This window comes from Cetorhinus maximus, chromosome 11 (assembly GCF_964194155.1).
Source record: "Cetorhinus maximus chromosome 11, sCetMax3.hap1.1, whole genome shotgun sequence".
Taxonomy (NCBI): Eukaryota; Metazoa; Chordata; class Chondrichthyes; order Lamniformes; family Cetorhinidae; genus Cetorhinus; species Cetorhinus maximus.
Genome location: NC_135889.1, coordinates 6325745 through 6353410, shown reverse-complemented (window position 1 = coordinate 6353410; position 27666 = coordinate 6325745). Strand labels below are relative to the sequence as shown.

Sequence of the window (27666 nt, the reverse complement as noted above, 5' to 3'; positions counted from 1 at the left end):
AGAGCCAGCACAGACACGACAGGCTGAACGGCCTCTTCCTGTGCTGTAACCATTCTGCGAATGCCCCATGTAAAAAAAAATCCTTTAGTGCTGCACTGATGTGTCAGCCTGGATGATGTGCTCAGGTCTCTGTAGTGGGCTATGAGCCTACAATTTTCTGATGTAGTTAAGAGTGCAACGGACTGAAGACGTAGAACGGAATGGAGCAATGATACAAGGGGCTTTGCAACATTAAGCAACATGGAAAGCATAGGACTGGGCTCTGGAGAAGGGTGGGGGTGGTGGGGAGAGAGACAGGCATTGACTGTTGCAAAACATTTCTAGACAAACAGCTTCAGGAACCGCAGGGCTCACTGACAGGGCAAGGTTCCTGCTCTGGTTCCGAATGCCAGCCTTGCTGTAACACGTGCCCATCAGGTCTAGCAGCCAGGACCTTCTGATCCTCTACAAAAACAGAAATACCTGGAAAAACTCAGCAGGTCTGGCAGCATCGGCGGAGAAGAGCAAAGTTGACGTTTCGAGTCCTCATGACCCTTCAACAGAACTAAGTAAAAATAGGAAAGGGCTGAAATATAAGCTGGTTTAAGGAGCTGGGGGGGGGGGCGGGGAAGAAGTGGGGGGGAAGCAAGCAGTGATAGGAGGAGATAACCAAAAGATGTCATAGACAAAAGGACAAAGAGGTGTTGAAGGTGGTGATATTATCTAAAAGAATGTGCTAATTAAGAATGGAGAGCAGGACAAGTAAGGTAGCTCTAGTGGGGGTGGGGTGAAATAAACCATGGGTGGAATACATTTAAAAATAATGGAAATAGGTGGGAAAAGAAAAATCTATATAAATTATTGGAAAAAACAAAAGGGAGGGGGAAGAAACGGAAAGGGGGTGGGAATGGGGGAGGGAGTTCAAGATCTAAAGTTGTGGAACTCAATATTCAGTCCGGAAGGCTGTAAAGTGCCTAGTCGGAAGATGAGGTGCTGTTCCTCCAGTTTGCGTTGAGCTTCACTGGAACAATGCAGCAAGCCAAGGATGGACATGTGGGCATGAGAGCAGGGTGGTGTGTTAAAATGGCAAGCAACAGGGAGGTCTGGGTAATGCTTGCGGACAGACCGAAGGTGTTCTGCAAAGTGGTCACCCAGTCTGCGTTTGGTCTCTCCAATGTAGAGGAAACCGCATTGGGAGCAACGAATGCAGTAGACTAAGTTAGGGGAAATGCAAGTGAAATGCTGCTTCACTTGAAAGGAGTGTTTGGGCCCTTGGATGGTGAGGAGGGGGGAAGTGAAGGGGCAGGTGTTGCATCTTCTGCGTTTGCATGGGGAGGTGCCGTAGGTGGGGGTTGAGGAGTAGGAGGTAATGGAGGAGTGGACCAGGGTGTCCCGGAGGGAACGATCCCTATGGAATGCTGATCCTCTGTCCACTGACACTCACCTGTCCTTGTGCTGCCGCCTGCTGGTGGTGAGACAAACTGCAATGTTATCCCAGGCCTTCTGGACATCACCCCGCCCAGCAGCTTCACAGCCAAGCTGACTCCAACACTGGTCAAACACGGCCTTCCATTTCTCATCGGGGTGCACCGCTAGTTTGCCCAACTTCCTGCGAACATATTAAAACGCATGGGTGACGAGCATAACCAGAACCGGGGCCGAGCGTGTGACTGGCAGGAGGAAAGATCAACAATCAAACGCCAGTCTCTTCAGTTCCTCAAAACGGAGTTGACAAAACCTCAGGTCTTCATATTACTCCGTTAAACATCAGTTTTAAGAATTAAGTTATGCAAACGGCCTTCAATCCAGACTCTGTGAATCGTGTTTCAGTGTGAATAGAAAAATGTGCAGGACTATAGGGTGAGGGAGTGTGAAATGCCCAATTTACGGCCTACAAGTAACACTGATGACCCAGGACCCTTAAACTTAGAAGACTTTCCATGTCTAGAGATGTGCGAGACAGACAAAAGTATATATGCTTACGTCTGTTTTCTGTTACCTGTCATGCAGGTCGCTAGCCTGAAGCCAGAGGCCATATAGCTTGAGGGGCACCAGCCCACATCAAGCACGGTTGACCAGGCGTCTCTCCCGCTTTTATTCCCTGCCATTAGGCGCGTCGGAAGGATTGGTAGGTCGACAATCAACCTGTTTGGTCGCGTTACGAACGGACCTTCAAGTCCTGGAGTGGGGTTCGAACCCGGAGCTCCTGGCTCAGAGGCAGGGGCACTACCCACTGCGCCACGAGGAACTCTTCCCCCCGACATGGGCCCTTGGGTGTTGTGAAATCAGAGACAGTGTGTCATGGTGAGAGGATTAGTGCACTTCATTGGCCTGGGAATGGTGCAGCACTCGTATTACTGTCCAGCGGGCTCACACATCCTATGGCTGAGTGGACAGTATAAGGCTCTATGTGGCCGTATTGTGTGCCATATCCAGGATAAAGACTGACCAAAGGCCGCAAACCTTTCCGTACTGGCTGGTAAACACACTGCCTTGTGTGGTGCCCATACAGAGCAGCCAGCTGCTGTGGTCAATCCATGGCCTGGGTGGATTACTCTAATCTAACCAGGGTGGCAGCATGCCCACTGTACATGCCCATGGCAAAGTTTGGCGCTGCACCTGGACGTTCTCTACAGTTCAGCATTTTTTTGGTCTCTTGCGCAAGCGGACCCTACGATCAGGGGTTTCCCTTTGTTGTGTTGCATCTTGTCATTCGATAGCAGGACCCGAGTGCGTGTTGGTGCAGTGAGATCTCCTGAAACACTTGAGAGATGGGTCACTCTAAGCCAACATTTTAGGTGCAGCTCACGACTAAAGAGAATATAGTTTTCTTTGAAACACAATTACATAACTACCCCTAACATGCTACCTCTGTTAGGATGCTTTAGTAATCAGTACCACTGACCTGACAGATTCTAATCTTAGGGGAAAAAGGGATAGTTCTCAGACAGCCATAAATTTAACTTTCACCCTTTATTTCTAGCTGAAGAGGACACACAAGAAACTTGACCTTCGACCCTGCATCAGCTCTCTGTATGGGGGATGGAGTTTATTGATCTGCCAATCAATTCATCGAGAGAGCGAGAGCGAGAAAGCGCGAGCGAGAAAGCGCGAGAGAGAGAGAGCGCGAGCGAGAAAGCGAGAGAGAGAGCGCGAGAGAGAGAGAGCGCGAGAGAGAGAGAGCGCGAGAGAGAGAGAGCGCGAGAGAGAGAGAGCGCGAGAGAGAGAGAGCGCGAGAGAGAGAGAGCGCGAGAGAGCGCGAGCGCGAGAGAGAGAGAGAGAGCGCGAGAGCGAGAGAGAGAGCGCGAGAGAGAGAGCGCGAGAGAGAGAGCGCGAGAGAGAGAGCGCGAGAGAGAGAGCGCGAGAGAGAGAGCGCGAGAGAGAGAGCGCGAGAGAGAGCGCGAGAGAGAGCGCGAGAGAGAGAGCGCGAGAGAGAGAGCGCGAGAGAGAGAGCGCGAGAGCGAGCGAGAGCGCGCGAGAGCGAGCGAGCGTGAGAGAGCGCGAGAGAGCGCGAGAGCGCGAGAGAGCGAGAGAGAGCGAGAGCGAGAGCGCGCGAGAGAGAGCGAGAGCGCGCGAGAGAGAGCGAGAGCGCGCGAGAGAGAGCGAGAGCGCGCGAGAGAGAGCGAGAGCGCGCGAGAGAGAGCGAGAGCGCGCGAGAGAGAGCGAGAGCGCGCGAGAGAGAGCGAGAGCGCGCGAGAGAGAGCGAGAGCGCGCGAGAGAGAGCGAGAGCGCGCGAGAGCGCGAGAGAGAGCGCGAGAGCGCGAGAGAGAGAGCGAGAGCGCGAGAGCGCGAGAGAGAGCGAGAGCGCGAGAGAGAGAGCGAGAGAGAGCGAGAGAGAGCGAGAGAGAGCGAGAGAGAGCGGGAGAGAGCGAGAGCGCGCGAGAGAGAGCGAGAGCGCGCGAGAGAGAGCGAGAGCGCGAGAGAGAGCGAGAGCGCGAGAGAGAGCGAGCGAGCGCGAGAGAGAGCGAGCGAGCGCGAGAGAGAGCGAGCGAGCGCGAGAGAGCGAGAGCGCGAGAGAGAGCGAGAGCGCGAGCGAGCGCGAGAGAGCGAGAGCGCGAGAGAGCGCGCGAGAGAGAGCGTGAGAGAGAGCGCGAGAGCGAGCGAGCGCGAAAGCGAGCGAGACACACACACACACACACACACACACACACACACACACAGAGTGAATGCAAAATCTCAAATGGCAACAGCCCATTGAGTGGAATATTTTAACAATGGCTCCCCCTGCTGGAAAACGAGTGAGGAAGGTCAGGCTTGGCTGTGACTGCCCCATGTGGGCAAATAGCCTGACCAGCACTCTCTGTCTCAGCTCATGCACTTGAGCTGTTTGAGAAACTGTTCCCTGCAGAAAGACAGTCCTGTAAGACAGGAGGAGACGCAATTATATTGAAGGCCTCTGGCTGTTATAAACGGAGCAGGAAGATCCCAGGTGTAAATCGCTGGTCTGTGCCGAGCCTGTGAATCTCTGGCAGGGCAGCAGCAGTGACAATCCAATGGCTTCAGTGCCCCACGTCCAAAGGAGGAACGCTGGAGTCGGTTGCCCATTGTCAATCACCCACTGCTGGCAGTGGGGGCATGTTGGCGACAGCAGAGCCGGGTTTGGTTTAGTGACCCAGGCGGCCAGTCACGACTTCACTCGCTGCTCACACAGAGAAGGGTTCCTTCAGCCAGAGGTACATGCACCCACCGCCTCTAGCCCAGTCAGGAGTTGTGCCTTCCAATGGGAAGAGGACAAACTGATGGAAGAGATGATCAAAACCAAGATTCAGCTTTGCAACACAATAGAATTCTTAGCCGTGCTTAAGTACGGTCAGAATCACCAGCCACACAAACAAGTTCCTTGCTGTACAACAGCTCGCTCCGAGAACTGGCCAGGCACCACAGGACCGCTCTGACGCTTCTCAAACAGTTAAGATTATTACAATAGTTAAAGGGAGTTAAACTCTACCAGAGGGAGATCGAGTTCGGACAGAGCTGTCGGTTGGGCGAGACACGGTTTCGGTTAAAGCCAATCCAACTTACAGCACGTGGGATTTCTCCCTGTCGGACTCGTACAAATTAGGTTTGAAGTATGTTCCGGCAACTTTAATCCCTGCTCCCCACTCTCCGCTGAAAGTTCCCTCAAAGTAGTCGCCATTTTGCATGGTTAGGACTCCCTGCAGATACAGAGACCTGGATAAGTCACACTTATTCGCAAAGAAATCAGGCATTTCCACATTATAAAGCACAGCATCTAACCCGGCAGGTCCAAAATTCATGTCTTCCTAGGTCAGAGCAGAAGGGTCTCAGAGCCCAGATAAGGTCTCCATTCACATCCCCATTAGCATTCATGCATCTCAAGTTACTGATGCCAACACATCTTGGGTTTCAAACTTAGAACTTAAACACCAATATCACAGCAGCACTGGGAACAGGCCCGTCTGGAATCCCTCAATCAAAACATCACCCCAAACAGATTACCGGGTCATTATCGCATTTCTGTTTGTGGGAGCTTGCTGTGTGTAAACTGGCTGTCACATTCACCTTCATTACAACGACTTCACTGGCCGCAGAGTGCTTTGGGATGTCCCCAGGTTGTGAAAGGCACTATAGAAATGCAAGTACTGCTGTCCCCTTCCCACTCAGCCTGGCAGCGTGAGGCTGGATGCCTCGAAGCTCTCTCAGGCAGGGCCAATGGCAAGCCAACTTTCAGAGCCTTCCCCTCATTTGTCTCGGTTAATACATTATTGACCGGATTTCATAAGAAGGAGTGCGCAATTGAAACCAGCTCAACTCAAAACAAAAACCAAAACCCAGTACCCCGACACACAGGGCCACACAGTATCACCAGATCAGTACTGGGGAAGGAGGCCATTCAGCCCCTTGTACCTGTTCCCTCATTCAATGAGGACACAGTTGATCTTTCTCGAGACATTATCCACGCGTCCACCTTGGCTCCACGTCCCTTAACAGCCTCGGCCAGTAAAAACCCATCAACCTCAGATTTAAAATCATCAGTTGAGTTAAGTGCCGACTCTGCTGGTGGGAGAGCGCTCTACACTTCCACTCAGCGTGTGTGAAGCAACTTCTCCCTCCTCAGTGACCTGGCTCTCATTTTGAGGTCATGTCCCCGTGTCCCAGACACCCCCACCAGTAGAAAAAGTTTCTCCCCATCTATTTGATCAATTCCTTTCAAAATTCTAAAAAAACCTCCATCAAATCAGCCCCTAACCTTCTATATCCCAGGCGATACACACCTGGGGTTTATGTCATGTCTCCTCAGGATCTCACCACTGGAGTCTTGGTGACATTCTGGTGAATCTGTGCACTCTTCGCAAGGACAATATATCAATTCTAAGGTGTGGTCCCGAGAACTGTACACAATTATGCTGGATGTGGTCTAACCCGGGTTTTGTATAGCTGTAGTAAAGCTTCCTCTTTACAATTCCAGCTGTCTAGGTATAAATACTAACATTAGCCCTTCTGGTTATGTTTTTGTACCTGACCACACTACATTTTAGTGTATTGTGTACACAGGCCCCTCTCTCCTTGGGCCTCCACTGTTTTCAGCTTTTCAGCATTTAAAAAAAAAACACTCAAATCGATCCTATTTTTGGTCCAATGTAGATTCGTTGTGTTGAAATCCGTGCCCAAGTTTTGTACCAAGTCTGGACTCCGCTGTTAGGGTCTGAATTTTCGAAGGACTGATTTATCTAGACTTTCACGACATCAACTTCAAGATGGCCAACCTCAGCAATCTTAATCCATCGATGGCTCCTTGTAATTTTATGCTCCCTGCTTACTCTGCCACCCATCTTTGCCAGCAGCAAACTTGGATCCATGCCCATCGCTATTAAAGTCGTTAATATAGTGAATAGTTGAGGCCCCAGCACAGATCCTTGTGCGACATCATGAGTCGCATCCTTCCAACTGAAGTACTTACCCCCACTTATCCTTCCTCTGTCTTCTATAGCCTGATCAATCTCCTAGACACGAGAATAATTGGACTGGGATTTTATCCCCATGCAGTTCAGTCTATAACCTTATTTAAACATTGTCCGTTTCACATCTGCACCTACAATCCCATGGCTTTACCTTTCCATTTAAGATCCAGTCATCGGAGAACTCTCCTTCGTAGCTGGTGTCATCCTCGGACAGCAGGATACCATAGCCCTGGACAAGTGAAGTAGGCGTTTGATTATTGGTCAGAACAAGCAGGGGGTGAATCTCCCTCCACCAAAGGCCCCACCCACCCCACCTTCCCCTCACAGGGTGGGGCTCCCTCCACCACAGGCCCCATTTTACCCCAGAAGCCAACCTTCACACACTTTTACATTGATTTTAAGAGCTGCACATTACATGCATGTACCTCCTAACAACTACAGTTTTGGTCAACATCAACTTTAAAGGGTGAATCCCAGAATCTCCGGAGGGGAGATGAGAATTTGCTTCCGCCGCACAGTTCTTGGATTTTTCTTTCATTCGTTTACGGGATGTGGGCATCACTGGCTAGGGCAGCATTTATTGCCCATCCCTACTTGCCCTTGCTAAGGTGGTGGTGAGCTTGATGGCGGGCCTGAGGATGTCTCCACCCAGCAAGTGGGACTTACAGCAGACGGGTCCTCGACCTGCTTGGGATCTGGAATGTTTCCCCTAAAGAGGTGGTGGAAGGGGATTCCATAAATAATTACAAACAACAAAAAAAAAAATCGAGTTGGAGGTAGACTCGAGGATGAGGAACTTACACAGGGATACGAACAAAAAGTGGCACTAATCATGAGTATTCTTTCAATGAGCCAGCAGAGACACAATGGGCCAAATGGCCTCCTTCTGTGCAATAAATTTTCTATGACTCTGATCAACCCCTGGGGCACAGTATCCACACTCCGACATCCCTGTGGAAAGAAATTTCTGCTAATCCCGCTTGGCCACCATGTTAGACTGACTCCCCAGACAGAGGGAACAATCTTCCCATATCCACTTTATCAAAAATCTTCACAACTTTAAAAACTCTGTTAAATCACCCCCCCCACCCCCACCCACATTCTCCTCAGTGGTCCCTGAATCTCACCTCTCCTCAAAACCACAGGTTCAATTCCCCCGGATCTACACCATGTGTTCTGTTTTGTATAAGCTGTCATTACCACTTTACTCTTGTGCCTTATCTCCAAAACGCTCCGAGCCTTTCCCATGGCTTTATCCACACTTCTAGGGAATTATATATTTGAACTTCCCCCAGGTCCTTTAGTGACTCTCCATTTTGAGTGCTCCCTTCCGTTCCTTGTTTATTTTCCCAAAACGTATCACCTTGCGCACCACACCACCACCCCCGCTACATTAACCTATATCTGCCACATGTCTGCCCATTCCACTAACCTAGCGGAACCAGAATTATCATTACTATTTTTTTTATATAAAGAAAGGCCTCCCTGCTACTATTGATTGCGACCCTCCCCCTAGGCCCAAGTTTATTAGGTATTTGAGAAATTGTGACTGATAATCCTTTTGTTAGAGAAAGTTCATCCACAGGGCGCGAGTGTTGCTGGCAAGGCGAGGAGTTATTATTGCCTCGCTTGGCCATTTGAGAGAGAGGACATTTAACAGTCAACCGCATTACCATGGGCTTGGAGTCACATACGGGTCAGGCTAGGTAAGGATGGCAGATTTCCTTCCCTAAAGGACATTAGTGAACCAGAGGGGGTTTCTAGTGACAATCCGGTCATTATCACTGATACTAGTTTTTTTTCACACCGGACGTCTTTTTAAATTAACCCAATTTAAACTTCCCAGCTGCCTTGGTGGGATTTGAACTCGTATCTCCAGGCCTCTGGATTATTAGTCCAGTAACGTATCAGCTACGTGACTGTACCCCAATTGCTCTTCCCACGACCCACAGTTCGGGAACCCCTGGTTTAAATGTTGTATCAAATGTGGTCCGCACTTAGGTCAATGATTCACAAGCGAGAGCTTCTTCAGGTTGCCGGGTACTGGGCCGAGAAGAAAAAAAAACACCCCAGGAGATAAGGCCAGTCCCAGAAGCTAACGCGGAGTCCAGACCCAGCAGAAACAGGTCGCCCATTCACAGTGCACGAGTCTGCATCTGCCCGAGTGACAGGAAGGAGGACTCACCGCCATTTTATTGTTGCTGAAGGCACCCTCGTAGTACAGGCCAAACTGGGTGACCACAACTCCGTTGCCATGGCGAACGTCATCCAGCCACGTGCCCATGTACTTCTCACCTCTGAAACAAGGAGGGACAGCTGTATTTGTACGAGAAAAACGCTGAGCTCATTTGTTAGCCAGGATTACGATTGGGTGGGTGTAATCCGGCAACTTTCCAAAAAAAACAAGAGAGAGTGTTCAAATAGGAGGTGAACTGTACAACCGTAGAATCTTGAAAGTTGAAAGTTCAGGTCTGTCGGTATTTGGATAAGATGGGTAGGTTTACCTGTGGGCAAGGACCCTCCAATGGATCTAGACGGTAAGCCAACAAGACAAAGGGAAGAAGAGAGATGACAGCAAGAGAGAGTGAGGGAGGACACAATCCAGGGAGAAAGACAAAAAAAAGGGGGAGGGAAGCAGGCACAGAATTAAAGGGAGTGCCTTGAGCAGCTCTTCCGACAGGGCTCCAACAGCAACGTGCTAAATAAACCCAGTGATGCTAAACAAACATCGCTTCCACGAGAGAGCCGGCATCAGACACTATGCTGACTTGCCAGTGTATGGATGCATCTATGTTATTGCAGGAGTTTAAGTACATCCTTACCACGAGATAACTCTGCAAATTGGTCTTCACGTCCATGTTGAATTTTCTTTTGACAGTTATTATGGAATCTGATTCCACTCAGGTGGTGCGTTCCAGATGGTAACAACCCTCTCTCTAGCCTCTTCCCTAGCTGCTGAAACCTCTCTGTAGGACCTCAGTCCTTTTCGTGTGATTAGTTCCAATATGGGCCACTACTTCTGGCTGTTCTCCCTCTCCTTGCAGGGTGTCCTGCGTCCCTTCAGTCCCTGGCACCAGGCAGTTGTAGAAATGTCTGTCCATCCCCAATTACTGAAGCCCTTGGGATGACTACATTTCTATTCTTTGCTGCGTGCCCACCTACCCACTGGCCCCCACTGCCCCCCTGCGCTGTCAATTGGTCCACCGTGCCGTGGTTGAGGATTATGCTACACTCCCCGAGGTGTCGATACTCTCACCTTTATTCAGCACTCAACAATCGGCTCGGCGAGTGTCACAGTCTTGGCTTCGAGGTGTCCACTCGCTCGCTAAACCTCCTAAACTCTGACTGGAGGGTGAAAACCTCCTGGAAAAAAAGTGTGATCCGAGAAACTGAGTCTCCCACATGCCTTTACAACATCATCAGCTGCTCCTCAAGTTCAGACAACCCTGAGCTCAAGCTGCTGGGGGCATTTCCTGCATGGGGTTGCCAGGGCAGACAGAGCATTCCCACACGGGACAGGATGTGCAAGCGACAGGTCTCAGCTGTACTGAAATTAACCTTCTTTACTTAGCACGCTCCACTCTCCCTTCCTCTTTCCGTTTTACTGCAGTCCCTGGTTTTAACTTACTTAGCACCTGCTTCCCTCCCGCACCTAATTCCCACTCTCGCCATTTCCCCATTTTAAGGTTTCCAATGCCATTTGCAATTCGCTGCTTTAAACCACGCACACTCTGTGCTCTCGCGGACATACCCCGCCCCCCCACCCCCAATATATACCTCCCACTTATCACTGCCCAGTCAGCCCCCAGCTACACGATAATGAATGCCTACTCACAACCACTGTCAACTGACTTGCAGTTCTCTAATAACTGGAGTGCGGAGTTAATTCAGTTTGATACAAACACAACTTACCTGTAAGCTCCCACTCTCACCCAAAAGCCCGTCTTAAAGTCTTCGCTCTGGGGTTGATGTTCACCCCTTCCTCTGTGCGTGAGCCCTCTGTGGGAGCTAGTTGTACATAAATTGGTTGCTGCACTTCCTATATTACAACAGTGATTCCATTTCAAAGGTATTGCTGGAAAGAGGGACATGTTGCCTATCATTTGAGCTCAAAGTGGCTCATGCTGGAAGCAACATACATTCATTCGCAGGGACCTGTTCACTGCAAACAAAAGGAATATGTCCAAGCCTTGCACCTTTTTTTTGAATTACTGGGGAGCTTGGGGAGCCTATAGTTCTCCGTTGCTTTCCGCATGGCAACGCCTCGACTAATTAGAGTGGCCTTGCCATCCAAACAGCACCCTTTTCTCCTGTAGTATAAATTGCTGAGATTGTTTGAAATTTGGTATTCTTGCATTTGTCCTGATGAGTGCAAGATGAAAAGCTTCGACAACATGTCTCTTGCTTCAGCCATATTCAAGTTCTGTGCTACCAAGCAATTTGGACGCTCCGTGGAAGTGAAAGGCGCTACTGAAATTCAAATCTTCCTTCCTTTCTCTTGGAAGACGCTAGAAGTGACTGCGTCGGGCAGGGGGTGGGGGGCGGGGAAGAGGCCATTGCAAGAGATGCATTGGTTACTCTGGGACAGATAGTGTTGGGACCCCGTGAGGAAGATTCCATGGAGGGAGAGATTATGGGGAAAGAGACAAGGCAGCCGGAGTGGTTCAAGCACAACAGGTCAGTTTTGTTGATTCGTCACATCATTCATCCTGGATGGTGTTACAGAACTAGGCAGAACCCAGCAGGTCCCTAATCCAGCTGAAGATTCAAAACCAGGGTAACATCCTACAATATTCCTGCTCCAAGACCAGCCTCCTTTCCACGTGTACCCTGACAGCGTCCAACGAGATGCACAGGCAGAGCAGAAAGGTCGGTCTTTTCTGTGCGGGATAAGTGGCTAAAAATAAGGTGCTGCAGATTCTGCCCCCTAACACAGAATAATATCTTCCTCTCCTGAAGGTGCTGACCCTCACTGGGGTACAGGAAGGCGAAGACTGGGCAGACCAGAGGGTCGCACGTTCAGCACCAAGGTGAGTCCGGGAGTGGGACGTGATGAGGGTCCCGCGGCTGGGGAGACGGGAGACCCGGGATGCGTTCCCTCCTTGGCCTCGGCATGTTATTGGCTGAGGTGACAGCGGCGAGTGACACTCCCGGTCACGGGTCACAAGCAGGGGTCTCATTAATCAATGCTCGGGGTCCTGAACCATACATGAGGCTCCTGTCCAAAACTAGTGACATCAAAATCACTGATCAGCGGGTAAAGGAATACCCTGCTCCCTCGCTCCTGGCCATCCCAGTGTCAGGGAACAGTCATAATTAACCCCAACTGGTTGCTGCTTTCTAGATGGCAAAGTGATTCAAAGCACGGATTACAGGAGCACCACTTTACGTCACTGGTCTGCGAATATCAAGCCGCATCAGCCTCTGAGGCTGGGATATTTTTGGGGAGGGAATCACAGGTGCTTGGTATTTAGCTGCAGACAGTTATAGACTTGTTGAATGGCCAGTGTGAATAGGCTGGGTGATTCTGAGACAATGTGCGCCTTTCCGTGATGCAGAGTCAGACAGGAAGCACCGAGACCTCAACCAACGAATCCAAAAGCCACAAAAAAACTCACAACTTACACAACCAGGCGCAAAGGCTCTGCAGGCAGAGCTTGCTCAGGCAGCGAGGAGCTGGGCAAGACGGGAGAGCAAGATCCCAGGGGGGTCTGCAACAAGACAGTTGACCTCAATCAGGCACCATTTGGAGAACTGAGAGTTGGCCCATTGCCCTCAAGTTAAGAGAGGGGAAAACTAGCCAAGGTTTCTGACGCTAATCCATGGGACAAGGCGGACACGCTCCCAATGGTTGAATAAGCAATTCACACTCACTGTCGCGGTTCACGACAAGGAGGCCACTCTGGCAAAATGGCGGCCGGGGCTGCATTGTAACCAGGCAACAGGGAAGGGGGTGGGTGGGGGGTGGGGGGAGGAGGTGGTGGGTTGATGGGTGGCACAGACTGTGGGTATGGATTGAAAATGGTCGGGAAACAAACCTGCAGTGGGTACGTGAAAAATCTGGCAACAGATTTATTAACACCAAGATCTGCCTCAAAACGATGCGACATGTCGAGATTGCCTGTCGGTCAAATCACACACTCGGTTCCTCTGTAGCGAGTTAACAGTCCCAGTCGCTGGTTATGCTCAATCTTGTGTTGGGCCGCACTCGGGCAGGTTTTTGTTTGGGTTACCTTCCAGCCGGTCAGGCTGTTGGGACAGGATGCCATGCAGGGGTGAGGTGTTCCATGCATGGGCCAGGGAGGAGGAGGAGAAGGGCAAAAAACGGACATTGCCTGGGCTCACCCTGTGCCTCCCGCTGGCTGGTCAATGAGGTGCGCTGATGATGGCGCCTGGGGCGTCCACGGCCAGGACCATCCCACCCTCCTGGCGGGGGGAGGACGTATGACGGCAGGCGTCCTGCAAGGGGACAAGAACAGTCAGAAAAAGAGGAGAGAAAGTAAAAACACAGAGTGGATTCCGCTCACCACCCCACCCTCTCCGTGCAGTTCCCTCACTTCCTGTCTTGACCCTCTCTTTGGGGGTGGGGGTACAGTCCCACAGGCACCAGCTGCCCAGAACCTCCTCCTGCAACCACCAAGTACTTTGCCCAAGTGACGATCCTTGCTCGAGAGCCCAGGAAACAGGTCACAGGAAAGCTATTCCACTGTGAGGAGCATCGCGGGCGAGTCCACCACAGCCGACGCAGGAGGGCCCACAGCGAACGGGGACTGGAGGACCTGGCCAAGGCTCTCCTCCTGACCTGCAGCACAGGTCAGAGGTCAAACGAGGCCCTCCGGCCAACACGGCCTAACTTTTACAGCTAGCCTGCAGCTTTCCCCGCTGGGCGCAGGAACTCTCTTACCACCCTTCAAGCACCGGGAGCTTTTCCCCTCAAAGGGATTGAATCCGTTACTGACACCCAGAGAGCCCACGGTGGAAGCAAATGCCAGAAATGTGGAAAGGGCAAGGGCAGAGACCGAGAGGGCAGGTGGGAGCATGACAGGTGAGAGCGAGGGAGAGCAGACAAAGGGAGCAGAGTCCACGTGAGCACACCGATGATGCACAGGAAACCTGCGGTTAGGAGATGAATCAAATGAGGGGTAGGCAGACTCTTGGGACAATATCTGTCCCGCTAGGAATGAGGGGAGTGGGTGGCGTGGGAAGCGAATGGTCAGCAAGCTCTGATGTTTGACTGGCTGCAGAGTTCAATAGACAACTTTTAGGGTGGGTGCGGGGGGAGTGGCAGAAAACAGAATTACAGATGAATCAGAATGTTCATCTCTGGGAGTTTGTTGCTCACCAGTCTGACTAACCTGGAGTGGGGGGGCGCCGATTTGTTGAGGAATGGGTTTAATAGAACCAATTCATATCCCCATTCACTGCTCCTGGTCACATGGAGGGATTGGATATTTGCCAATGAACTACGCACGATTAGATCCGTGTGCATTCTACGCAGTGGACGTCTGCACGATTCTCAAAAGCTGGTGGAACTGATGATTTTAATACAGCTTGGGGGGGCATTGCATACAAGACGATGAGGATTAGGAGGAGTAGGCCATTTGGCCCCTCAAGCCTGCTCTGCCATTCTATAAGGTCACGAGTGATCCGATTCTGGCCTCAACTCCACCTACCTGGCCGCTGCACTACCCCCTACCCTCCTCCCTCCAACCCGCCTCCCTCAACCCCCATAACCCTCGACTTCCATGTCAGTCAAGAACCTCACTAACTCAGCCTTGAATTGGTTCAATGATCCAGGCAGTACTGCTCTCTGGAAGAGAATTTCACAGACTAACCTCCCTCAGAGAGAGAGAAAAAAATTCCTCTCATTCTCAGTCTTACATTGAAAACCCATTATTTTCCCCTAGTTCTAGATTTCCCCACCATGGGAAACATCCTCTCAACATCCATGTGTCAAGGCCCCTCAGGATATTACATGTTTCAATAAGATCACCTGTCATTCTTCTGAACTCCAATGGATACAGGCCCAACCTGCTCAACCTTTCCTCACAAGATAATCCCTTCATCCCAGGAGTCAGTTGAGCGAATCTTCTCTGAATTGTTTCCAATGCGGAGTATTGGTCCAAAAAAAAGTCATTGCACTGACAGAGTGAATAAACAATATGACGCAGATGCCCAGTGCAGCGTATACACTCTCTCTGATCACGTGCTCCTCATAAATATGTATCTCTAGCCTTGAATCAATCTGTTTTGCTCTCACCTCAGTCAGAATGTTAAGGATTAAAGCCCCACTCCTAACACTTGACCACACATTCATATCTGATGCTTCAGCACAGTACTGAGGGAGTGCTGCACTGTCAGAGATACTGGGCGGAATTTAATGCACCCCCTGAGCCTTAGAAGAGGTTAGGAAAATGCAGAGTGGGGGCCCTGGTGCCTTTGCAGCTCACCCTGCCCCGATCCAGTCTGGGACGAGAAGGCTCACCGGTGGCCTTCTTTCCCAGAGGCCAATTGAGAGTCCTTAAGAGTCTCATCAAACCACCCTGTTGGTATTGTACCAGCTGTGGGCAGGCGGGGACCATGCCACATTGGCAAACCACCAGGCAAACCCGGGTGTATGCGCCTGTGGTCTGGTTTGGGGAGGGGGATTCCAATGGAGGGACCCGCCAACAGCAAGGTGGCAGAGGAAGCCACCCACCGTCTTTGACAATGACCCTCTCCCCTCCCAACCTCCCTGATTCGCTGTGGGCGATCCCACCCAACTCACCTTGGTCTGGGGAGGGGGGCTCCAGTGGCAACCCTTCCACGAGGCCTCACTCTTAGCTGCGGCAGTGACCACCGCCCCCCGGCCTCCAATTGGCTGGCAGCTCTGGGGGGGGCGCGGGACATCTGCCCCTCCCCGGGGAATCCGGAGGGAAATTGCCCCCAGTGGGGCCCAAAACCCCGACGGCAGCCAGCGGGATGCCTGACCGGGGTTTAATCCCAACGAGTCCCCCGGAAATGACCACACCCAACTTTCCCAGCAGTGGAGGCCCTGACCATTAAGTTCGGCCTACTGTTTTTTTTAGCTGATATGTTAAACGGAGGTCTTGTCCTGCCATCTCAGCTTGGTGTAAATGGTCCCATGGCACTATTCAAAGAGGAGCAGGGGAATTATGCGCTGAGTGACATTTACCCTTCAACCATCTTCACTCAAACAGATTTACCTGGTCATTATCTCATTGCTTTCTGTGGGGCTCTGCAGTGTCAGAAATAACAACTGCGTTTTCTACTTCACAACAGCGCAGCCAATGAAACACTTCAGTGGAGTTGAAGGGCTCTAGAACATTCTGGATTGCGAAACACGGCCTGGAATGCAGCTGCCACGCGCTGCCCGATAGCCTGGCGAAAACGCATTCCTTAGGGGTCTTCAAAACGGAATTGGGTAAATACTCGAGGGGGAAAGAGAATGCTGCAGGAATATGGGGAAGAGAGTGCGGGTGGGGGGGGCTAACTCGACTGCTCTTTGCAAGAGCCAGCACAGGCTCAATGGGCTGAATGGCCTCCCTCACTGTCCTATTGTACGAAAGGTACGGGAAAAAAACGACAAGCTCTTTCTTTCGATCCCCAGACAGTTCTTTAATTTTTGGAGACCACTGCTCACTGAAAGAGCTGTGCTTCCGCCAGGTGTGGAATCCGGTCTCCAGGTTCTCCAAAGCAGCTTCTACCTACATGGTTGCAATTTATGCCCTTTCCATTTCTACCCTCCTCAAACAAACAATTAATTATTTTTGTGATTATACTTCAAAAGTACTTAATTAGCTGTAAAGCGCTTTGGAACATCCTGATGTCACGAAAGGCGCTATATAAATGCAACTCTGCTTTTCCTTCTTTTCTATTAACTAAATTGCAAACCAGCTGGTCCAAAAAGGAAATGATTATAAATGAATAAAACGCCCAATGCTAGTGAAATACAGTGCAAATAAACGCCCCACTCCCCCTGCCCTGCAAAGTATAAACCTACACGGTTTAATTACGCGCTACGGGAATGCACTCACACAGTGCAAGCAGTGGGATGCTACCTGCCAGTCAGCTGGCTTCAGGAACTGTGTCACTGCCAGCGTGTGGCCAATGGAAGGGCAATCGGTCTGGGAGAGGAGTAAGCTGGATAATCACTAGGTAGGCCATTCACCCATCTTAATTTGCCCGTCCAGAGAGAGACCGCAGTCCCACCATTTCCTCATTAACCGTCGAAATGATAGCAGAGTCTGTGTCTCCGCGGCTCTGTTCAGGGGCACGTCCCATGTTCCCCAACGCTGAGTGCAGAGAAGCTCTGCTGTTAGTCCTAACATTACGGTTAATTGTTTTAACCCCTTGGCCCGTTATCCTCCTAGTCTAGTTTACAGCAGAGCTTACCAAGCTGGGGGTCGTGATCCCCAGTGGGGTCTCGAGGTGGGATTATGGGGTGGGGCGAGCTCCAAGACAGAAATGGCTGCCGTGGGCCTCTGACTGATTTCTGACAGCTGCGAGGCCCCTTTAAATCTTTCTTTTTTTGGTGGGCGTGGCCTAATGGGTTGATCTCTGAAGCCCAATTACTGCTGCCAAAAAAAAAACCTGTAAACGGGTAGGGGTTTGTTTTCTTTTTGGAGAAACCCTGCTTTTTCGTCAGCTCCCCACAGGCTCATCTCAAGAGCTTTTTCAAAATGGAAGTATGGACAGTCGACATGGCACCTTTGTGTGTTAGTTCAAAAAACTTGTCAGACTCTTATCTCTAGAGCTGGCTACAGAGAGCCATTAAAATGCAAGAGACTCCTCCAGGGATATCCATTGAGTCTTCTAAAAGTTGTGAAAAACCACTTTTACTTATGAAGAGGCAGGAGGAAACTTCAAAGGACCAGAGTGTAATTAACTTCTTTGCCTGGTGAAAATCAGCATAGAAGCCACTTGTGTGTTTTTTTGAACTGCCCAAAGGAGGCTGTAAGAAGCCACCTTGGGAGACGGGGCACACAATCCCAGGAAGAACTCTGATAGACAACATCAGAGAGGATTCTTGGCCAAGAGAGAACAAAGAGGAAGGTATTAAGAAATCAACTGCTGTTCTGCCAGGGCGAGGAATAAGAAACCTTTCTCTCCCAAAACCTGATCTGCTGAGTCCCCCGAAAAGGGCAAACCTCCAATCATTCAACTACAGAAGCCATCGCAGCTGCTAAACCGAACCTCAGGTTTCAACCCCTTCACTTCGAAAGGAAGGAATTCAAGCAATGGGCCTGCAATGATATCTCAACGAGAAACTGATTTGAAATCTCACCTTTTAAGCATCTTTTTCCTTTATCTGCATTTTAATTTTTGTATCTGTGTTTTAGTTAATAGCCCTCACTTTTACTTAAGTAACTTTCAGCAGTTTTGTAATAAACTGACCTTTATCTCGTTTTAAGACTGAAACTTGTCTGCTGGGTTATTTTTAAATTGAATCACTCGCAAATTAAAAAGGGAGCCACACACAGACACACACCTCATGGACAACTTTCATTTGGCACCTGCACGGTAACCTCCGAGATCTCCAAAGGATAATTCCTTGAACGCCTCCCTCCCTTGGTGATATTATCCACAGACAAGGTGTCAGGACACTCGTGTACAATGAAGACACCAAACTCTGCCACTTCACCACCTCTCTTGGTTCCCCCACTGCCTCTGGGCAGTCACTGGTCCAAATCCAGTGATGGGTGAGCAGAAATTTCCTTCAATTAAACATTGGGAAGACCAAGTCATGTCTTCAGTCCTCGCCACAGTGTTCCCTAGCCACCGACTCAAATGTCTCTCAGCGGACAAGGGTCAAGGCTGAAACGGACAGTTTACAACCTTGACCCAGTGTTAAGCTTCTGGTCCCATATCTTCTCCATCATCGGGACTGCTCTACACCCGCCTTTGCAATTTCGTCCATCTCTGCCCCTGCTAAAACCCATCTGCTGCTGAAACCCTCATCTTTGCTTTTGTCACCTCCAGACCCCGCTCATCCAATATAGCTCTTGGGGCGAAAGGGATCAAAGGGTATGGGGAGAAAGCGGGAGCAGGGTATTGAGTTGGATGATCAGCCATGATCATAATGAATGGCGGAGCAGGCTCGAAGGGCCGAATGGCCTACTCCTGCTCCTGGTTTCTATAAAATTCTGCTGCCTGTATCTTAACTCGTCCCAAGTCCCATTCACCCAGCAGTCCTAAAATAAAAAAGGAAAATACTGCGGATGCTGGAGATCTGAAATAAAAACACACAGTGCTGGAAAGACTCAGTAGGTCTGGTAGCATGCATGGAGAAACAGAGTTAACGTTTCGAGTCCAATCTGACTCTTCTTTGGAACTGAAGGTGGTCTGAAGAGTCATACTGGGCTCGAAACGCTAACTCGGTTTCTCTCTCCACAGAGGCTACCAGATCTGCTGAGTTTTTCCAGCACTTTGTTTTTATTTCACTCATCAACCCTGTCCCTGCTGGTGCCAAGTCCCCCAACACCTTAAATTTAAAAATTCTCACCCTCACGTTCTAACTGGACTCAGGAGCAGGAGTAGGCTATTCAACCCTTTGAGCCTGCTCCACCACTCACTAAGATCATGGCTGGTCTGGTTGTAGTCTTAACTCCACTTTGCCGTCTGCCCCCCATGGCCCTCAACTCCCTTGCAGATCAAAAAACTGGGTCTTGTATAAATTCAATGAGCCAGCCTTCACTGCTTTCTGGGGACGAGAACTCCACAGACTAACGACCGCCAGAGAAAAAGTTTCTCCTCAGCTAATCCCATTGGTTAGCTGTGTCGTCAGCTGTCCGGGCCTCATCTCTGGAATTCCCTTCCTAAAGCCCGCCTCTGTTCCTTTTGGATCTACCCCAAAACCCAATCCTTTGAGCTTTATGTCGCCCTTCCGAATCTCTCACCTCTTTGGCTTGGCATCCATTTTTTGGATGACCGTGTCCATGAAGTACCTGGGTATGTTTTCCTACATTAAAGCGCGATAGAAAAAGGAACTTTTTGAAGTTCCACACCCCCCAATCATTGGAATGGCTTTTTAAAAGGAGAATAACACTCGGTTCAAACCAACAGGGGGCAGTGGACCTAGTGCAAAGGCAGGTGACGCAGGTAAGCAGTGCTTGTCTGGGTTGGCTCCAAGAGGATCCAAGATTAGGACAGAGTTAATCCCCTGTGGAAGACTTGTGTTCCATACTTGAGAAAGGCAGGTCCGCAATGGTCTGGGACATTAACCGATTAACAAGGCAGGCTGAGTACTTAATGAGATCGAGTAGGACAGATCTGGTACTAGGGACTAAGATTCTTCAGATTTAGTTCCCGTTCGCTACCTGGCCCCCTCCTTGCATTTATATCTACTCTCTCCAGATATCCATGTAACTCTTTTAGACTTTCGAGCGCTGTCAGATGTCAAGGGGCTGCATATCCTTTTGCACCCAACAATGCTCCACGACAGAGGGAATGTTGCAGCTCAGAAATCCAATTGCAAATCAAACAAAGCATGACACAAGTAAAGCATGAACATGGAAGCCCTGAAACGCTGTTTATGACGCATCAAGTTTGACTCCTACATTACTTCCGAAGCAAATAACATCGCGTTACCTGGTGATATCGTCAAACATGCCATAGCCCATTTTTTTGTCCTGTGCCCACTGCCCAATGAACATGCTGGGGCAGGATGAGGTCAGCTTGCCACTGCGGAGTAAACCATGACCGTGGCGCATGTTGTCTTGGAAACAGCCCTCGTACACCTCTCCAGTGGCATATCTGTGGCGGGGGCAAGGCAGAAAGGGAGAAGGTCGGTCAGTCTCACCTAATCACAACCACTTGGGTAAAACACCAACGCGTGACCAAACATCAGGAAGTTACCCTTTCAGGCCTCTGTTCTATTCTTCGTTGGGTATAACTGCTTATTGCAGCAACACCATTACTGAACCATTGAGTTAATGAACACCAAGTTATTGGTCTGCGTTGAGGTTTTTAAAAGGTAATGTTATAACTAAGTATATTCTTCCTACTTTTGTCCATCCAGTTCTTCTGGTTTGGAAAGAAAGACTTGCATTTCTATAGCGCCTTCCACATCTCGAAATGCTTTCCAGGCAATGAAGCACTCCAGGCCCAGCCAGAGGAAGGAGCTTTCTCCTCCGTGTCAGTTGTGGCTCAGTTGGTAGCACTCTCACCTCCGAGTCACAAGGTTCTGGGTTCAAGTCCCATTCCAGGGCTTCAGCGCAAAAATTCAGGCCGACGCCACAGTGCTCTACTGACGGAGTGCCGCAGTGTCAGCAGTGTCGCTCTTCGGATGAGGCGTTAAATCTCCATCTGCTTTCTCGGGTGGTTGTAAATGATCCCAGAAGAGGAGCAGGGGAGTTATCCCTGGTGTCCTGGCCAATATTTATCCTTTGGTGGACATCACAAAAGCAGATCCTCTGGTCGTTACCACATTGCTGTTTGTGGGAGCTTGCTGTGCACAACCGGGCTGCTACATTTCCTACATTACAATAGTGACTCCATTTCAAAAGTGCTTCATTTGCCTGTAAAGCATTTTGAGACATCTGTTGGTCGTGGAAGGTGCTACAGAAATGCAGGTCTTTCTTTCTAACCCAGGAGAACACAGGAGCGAGAGGAGGCCATTCAGCCCCTCCAGCATGTTCTGCCATTCAGTTAGCTCACGGCTGATCTGTACCTCAACTCCATTTACCAACCTTTGTCCCTCTTTCTTGGATAGCTATTGAAACTATCAAACTCAGTCTTAAAACTTCAATGAACCCAGCATGCACAGAGAGTTCCAAATTCCTGTCATTCTGTGTGAGAGAAACTGCTTTCTGATATTCCTAATTTTAAACTTATAACTCCTTGTTCTGGGTTCCCCGATCAGAGAAAAGTTTCTCGATACGTATTCCACTGGATCCTTTTATCTCTTCAGTTAGATCACCCTTCAGCCTTCTGAACCACAGAGAGTACAAACCCAGTTTATGTAAAGTGCCTTAAGCTGGGGTGAAGGGGTTATTTTATGGGAAAAGGTTAAGCAGGTTGGACCTCTACTCATTGGAGTTTAGAAGATTTAGAGGTGATCTTATTGAAACAAATAAGATCCTGAGGGGACTTCACAGGGTGGATGCTGAGAGCCTTGCGGGAGAGTCTAGAACAATGGGACACAGTTTATAAATGAGGGGTTTCCCATTTAAGACAGAGATGAGGGGAAATTTTGTTCTCTCTGAGGGTTGTATAGTCTGTGGATTTTCTTCCTCAGAGAACAGTGGCGACTGGGTCATTGAATATATTCAAGGCGGAGTTAGATTTTTGATCAACAGACAGTCAAGGGTTAAGGGGGACAGACAGGAAATTGGGAGATGAAGCCACAATCAGATTTGCCATGATCTTACTGAGTGGCAGAGCAGGCTCAAAGGGCCGAATGGCCTGCTCCTAATTCTAATGTTCTTGCGTTGACCCCAAGTCCAGGAGGGAGCGCACTCTACAACAGGGTGAATAGAAGTTCAGCCTCTCATTTAGCCTCCACCCCCAGCCCACTGCCAGCGAGCTGGAATCACAGGGTTTGTACCTTCCTGGAACTGACCTGTCTCTCACACAGTCCCCGTGCAGCCAGCAGAACTCAATTTTACTGGGCTGGAGTCCAGGTCACGGAGGTGAAGCCACACTGTGCAAAAACACACCATCACCCACGGTCACAATGCTCCCTGGTCTACACGTATATACAATGAGGCCTGCTGCTAGCGAACAGGGATTTGCAGCATGTTTTATATTCTGGCCCTTTGCTTTGTGAGAACGGGTAGCCTCGTGGTTACACAGCCCGGGGGCCGAGATTCAAAACCCCACCGATAAGAGTTAGTAACTTGCGGATTGGGACTGTGAAAGCCGTTTGTCACAAGAATTCAACCAGTTTATTCACGCCGTTCAGGAAGGGGAGCCAGCATCCCGACCCACGTGACTCCTGCCCCACCCCACGCATCTGGCTCTTGACGCTCTCGGGGGAGGGGCAATAAATGCTGCCTTGCTCCACCTCCCAAGGACAAGCGGAGAAAAAGCTTTGGCGGTGCAATGCTGGCTCCAGGGCCAATCTCAGCTGCTCAGCTTCACTGACTGTTTGCTAGGGGCTATAAACTAAATCTGGCCTGGTTCTCAGCCCAGTTCCTAAGAGACGTGTGCACCACACTCATGATGCCTTTGGTTTGAACCCTCATTTGACCAGCTACCCGTCGAATGCAGAGGGCCAATGAATCAATTCCCCACGGATTTTAAAAGTTGCAGTGATTGGTGGTGGTGTCAAACGGGGTTGAGGCGGGGGGGGAACCGGGATCCCAAAACCTCACTATACCGACCTGCAGACCAAACCAGCAGCCCCAGCTACCTTCCCTAAACTGACAAACATAGCAAACTGGACTCCAGAGCCAACCAACAGCTGATGTGAGACCTGAACGTACTTATAGATCCCATGGCCATTCATCTTGCCGTCTTTCCAGTGGCCCTGATAATGATCATTCTTCTTCAGAGCTTTGTTGGGTATGATGTACTCCCCATACCTGTGAAGGCAAATTAAAACGTTTAACACCGCACACACTCGCTCAGTTCAAGGGGTTTGGCCTCAAATCAAGAGGACACTGGCCCACGCCATGCCAGTCTACAGCTGATCACAGCTCGGTCACAGTGGTCACTCGGAGCAGGTCCACAATGCCCGTTAACGACAGACACGCCAAGTCGCGCCATCCAGTTGGATACAGCTGGCAATTACAGCCCACAACTGGCACTGTGTGGATTAAAGGGCAGATTCACCCACATCGATCCACATTCCACACGCCCTTCAGTCAGGTGGCCATCCCTGTTATAAACGACCCAGCGCCAATAAGGGGATTTGTCTCCCCGCCTCTCACAAAGACACTTGGAGCAAGGGTTCCATGGGTACTGGGCCCTGCTTGGGCCTCATCCAAACAAAAGGGGAAAAAAAAAAACTTGCATTTTGATGGTGCCTTTCACAACCCTGGGGGTCTCCCAAAGTGTTTCACAGCCAATGCAGTACTGTCATGGCTGCAAGGTAGGAAACGTGGCAACCAATCCACACACAGCAAGGTCTGACTGGCAGCAACGAGATAAATGATTAGATAATCCATTCCAATAATATTGGTCAAATGATAAATGTTGGACAGGGCACCGAGGAGGCTCCCCTGCTCTTCTTTAAAGAAAAAAAGGGTCATGAGACCTTTAACAGAGATCCACGAGGGGTGGACAGTGACTCAGTTTAAAGGTTTCATCCAAAGATGGCACCTCTTGCAGTGTGGCACTCCCTCAGTGCTGCACTTCAATGTCCGGCCCCGGGTTACGAAAGCCCCCAGAATGTGCTGCCACCGAACCAAGGCTGATTCCCCTCTAGACATTCATCATGGATGAACCAACACAGAGCACTGACAGGGTATTAAACTGCAGGGGGCCAGAATCTGCTCAACATCCACACAGCTGCAAACATTCCAGCAGGAGGCACTAGACAGTCAGCCGAAGGTCTAGGTGGTTTCCACCCCATCCCATCCCTAACCCAGAAGCTCCTCATTCTCCCCGGGAAGATTAACAAACAACAGTGCTGAGAAATCAAAGGGGCTTCCATTTATACTCTTTCGACACTTACCCATCCTCTAAACCATTCCTGAAGTCACCAGTGTACATTCTCCCATCAGGCCACTGCAGCACGCCCCTAGGATTGAGGTTAGAGAGGTTAGTGACTGAGAATCAATTCAAAAGCACGAGTCCCATGATCTTCACAGCAGCTGATCTTACATTTTCTACCCATCTACCAACAATCTGCCATCCTCCACCTGTTCCCACCCACTCCTCACCCCGTCCCAACCCCACTCCCACCCCGCCCACACACCCACCACCCTCCTCCCAACCCAACCTGTCCTCTTCCCCCACTACCCACCCTGCACCCCTCTCTCCCCTACCCCACCTCTACCATTCGCACTCCCCCCACCCTATTCCTGCCATTCACCACTCTCTACCCTGGCCACTCCTTGATGGACTGCCTCACATGCTCTGCGCAATCACTACAAACTATTTCATTCAACCCACACGCCTCAGCTGCTGTACTCAGGAACATCCTGGACTCTTGTGTTTTCTGGTTAGCCTCTGCTCAACTTCTAATAGTTTGTCAGTTTGTTGGTTCCTGCTCCCCAGTCACTGGGTAATCCCCCCAACCTCCTCCCCAGAAGGTACTGAACCTATTTAGGCATCGAGTCCACTGGCACGTCTTCACTGCAGCTCCTTGTCCAAGTGTCCATTTCCCAGTGCGGGCCTGAAGTGATACATACGAACAGGGAGCAGGAGTAGGCCATTCGGCCCCTCGAGCCTGCTCCACCATTTAATATCATGGCTGATCTTATAGTAACCTCGAATCTGCATTCCGCCTAGCTCCGATAACCCACCACCCCCTTGCTTACCAATAATCTATCCACCTCTGCCTTAAAAATACTCAAAGACTCTGCTTCCACTGTCTTTTCAGGAAGAGAGTTCCAAAGATTCACAACCCTCAAAAAATTTCACCTGATTTCAGTATTAAATGGACGACCCCTGATTTTTCAACAGTGACCCTTAGTTCTAGATTCTCCCACAAGAGGAAACATCCCCTCCACATCCACCCTGTCAAGACCCCTCAGGATTTCATGTTTCAATCAAGTCGCCTCTTACTCTTCTAAACTCCAGCCTAGCCTGTCCAACCTTTCTTCATAAGACAACCTGCCCATTCTAGGTATTAGTCTGGTAAACCTTCTCTGAACTGCTTCCAATGCATTTACATCCTTCCTTAAATAAGGTGGCCAATACTGTACAAGGAACACAGATGTGGTCTCACCAGTGCTGTGTATAACTGAAGCATAACCTCCCTACTTTTGTATTCAATTCCCCTCACAATAAATAACATTCTATTAGCTTTTATAATTTCTTGCTGTACCTGCATACTAGCCTTTTGTGATTCATGCACTAAGACACCCAGATCCCTCTGCATCTCAGAGCTCTGCAATCTCTCACCATTTAGATAATATGCTTCTCTTTTATTCTTCCTGCCAAAATGGACAATTTCACATTTTCTCACATTATACACCATTTGGCAGATCTTTTCCCACTCACTTAACCTATCTATATCTTTTCATAGCCTCCTTATGTCCGCTTCACAGCTAATTTTCCCACTTATCTTTGAGTCATCAGCAAATTTGGCATCCATCCCTTCACCCAAGTCATTTATATAAATTGTAAACATTTGAGGTCCCAGTACTGATCCCTGTGGCACACCACTCATTACATCGTGCCAGCATAAAAAAGACCCCTTTATGCCTACTCTCTGCTTCCTGTTAGCTAGCCAATCTTCTACCCATGCCAATATTTTACCCCCATATACCATGAGCTTTTATTTTTCGAAGTAACCTTTGATGTGGCACCTTATCAAATGCCTTCTGGAAATCTAAGTACAGAACATTCACCGGTTCCCCTTTATCCACATCACATGTTACTTCCTCAAAGAAATCCAATAAGGTGGTTAAACATGATTTCCCTTCCACAAAACCATGTTGACTCTGCCTGATTACCTTGAGCTTATCTAAGTGCCCTGCCATAGCTTCTTTAATAATAGCTTCTAACATTTTCCCTATGACAGATGTTAGGCTAACTGGCCTATAGTTTCCCCCTTTCTGTCTCCCTCCCTTTTTGATTAATGGAGTTAAGTTTTCTATCTTCCAATCTAATGGGACCTTCCCCGAATCTAGGGAGTTTTGGAAAATTAAAACCAATGCGTCAACTCTCTCACGAGACATTTCTTTTAAAGACCCTAGGATGAAGTCCATCAGGACCTGGGCACTTGTCAGCCCACAGCTCCAAAAAACTCAGTACTACTTCCCTGGTGATTGTAATTTTCCTGAGTTCCTCCCTCCCTTCCATTTCCTGATTTGTAGCTGCTTCTGGGATGTTACTTGTATCCTCTGTAGCAAAAACTGATGCAAAATACCTGTTCAATTCATCTGCAATTTCCTTGTTTTCCATTATCAATTCTCCAGGCTCACTTTCTATAGGACCAATGCTCACTTTGTTAACTTGTTTCGTTTTTAAATATTTATGAAAATTCTTACTGTTTTTATATTTCTGACTAGCTTTCTCTCGTTTTCTCATTTTTCCCTCTTTATTAATCTTTTAATCATCCTTTGCTGTTCTGTCCAATCTTCTGGCCTTCCAACCATCTTTACACAATTCTATGCTTTTTCTTTAAGTTTGATACTATCTTTAAACTTTCTTTTCTTGTCAATCACAGATGGTGTGTCCATCTCTTGGACTTTTTCCTTACTCATTGGAATGTATCTATTCTGTGTATTCTGAAATATCCCTTTAAATGTTTGCCACTGCATCTCGATTGACCTACCTCTTAACCTAATTTGCCAATTCACTTTAGCCAGCTCCGCTTTCATGCCCTCATAGTTGCCCTTATTTAAGTTTAAAAACATAGTCTCGTACCCACTCCTCTCTTCCTCAGATTGAATACTAAACTCAATCATATTATGGTCGCTGCTACCTAGGGGCACCTTATCTATCAGATCATTAATTAATCCCACCTCATTGCACAATAAGATATTTGAGCATGGGAGGCATCACAAGTGATTTCCTCGCATATGGTTTCCTGGACAGTGGTTAGGAAGAGGCCTGGCCGACTGTTCACCTGCATCATCACCCCAACATGGTTAGATGGAGCTTAGACAAGTGCTTCATTGGCATGGGCCTGAGATTTCAACATTGG

The 27666-nt window shown here is 49.3% G+C and overlaps 1 protein-coding gene across 1 annotated transcript in view; it reads right to left on the bottom strand.

The window, feature by feature from the left end:
* als2b (alsin Rho guanine nucleotide exchange factor ALS2 b) overlaps window positions 1-27666 on the bottom strand; it is a 116282-nt gene that overhangs the window by 20793 nt on the left and 67823 nt on the right. Inside the window, exons 18-25 of the mRNA XM_078551425.1 lie at window positions 24523-24588; window positions 23330-23428; window positions 20493-20657; window positions 13248-13361; window positions 9088-9199; window positions 7054-7131; window positions 5002-5135; window positions 1424-1588 (exon numbers count right to left, since the gene is read on the bottom strand). Of these exons, the coding sequence (XP_078407551.1) occupies window positions 1424-1588; window positions 5002-5135; window positions 7054-7131; window positions 9088-9199; window positions 13248-13361; window positions 20493-20657; window positions 23330-23428; window positions 24523-24588 (933 nt within the window). The remainder of the gene's footprint in view (window positions 1-1423; window positions 1589-5001; window positions 5136-7053; window positions 7132-9087; window positions 9200-13247; window positions 13362-20492; window positions 20658-23329; window positions 23429-24522; window positions 24589-27666) is intronic.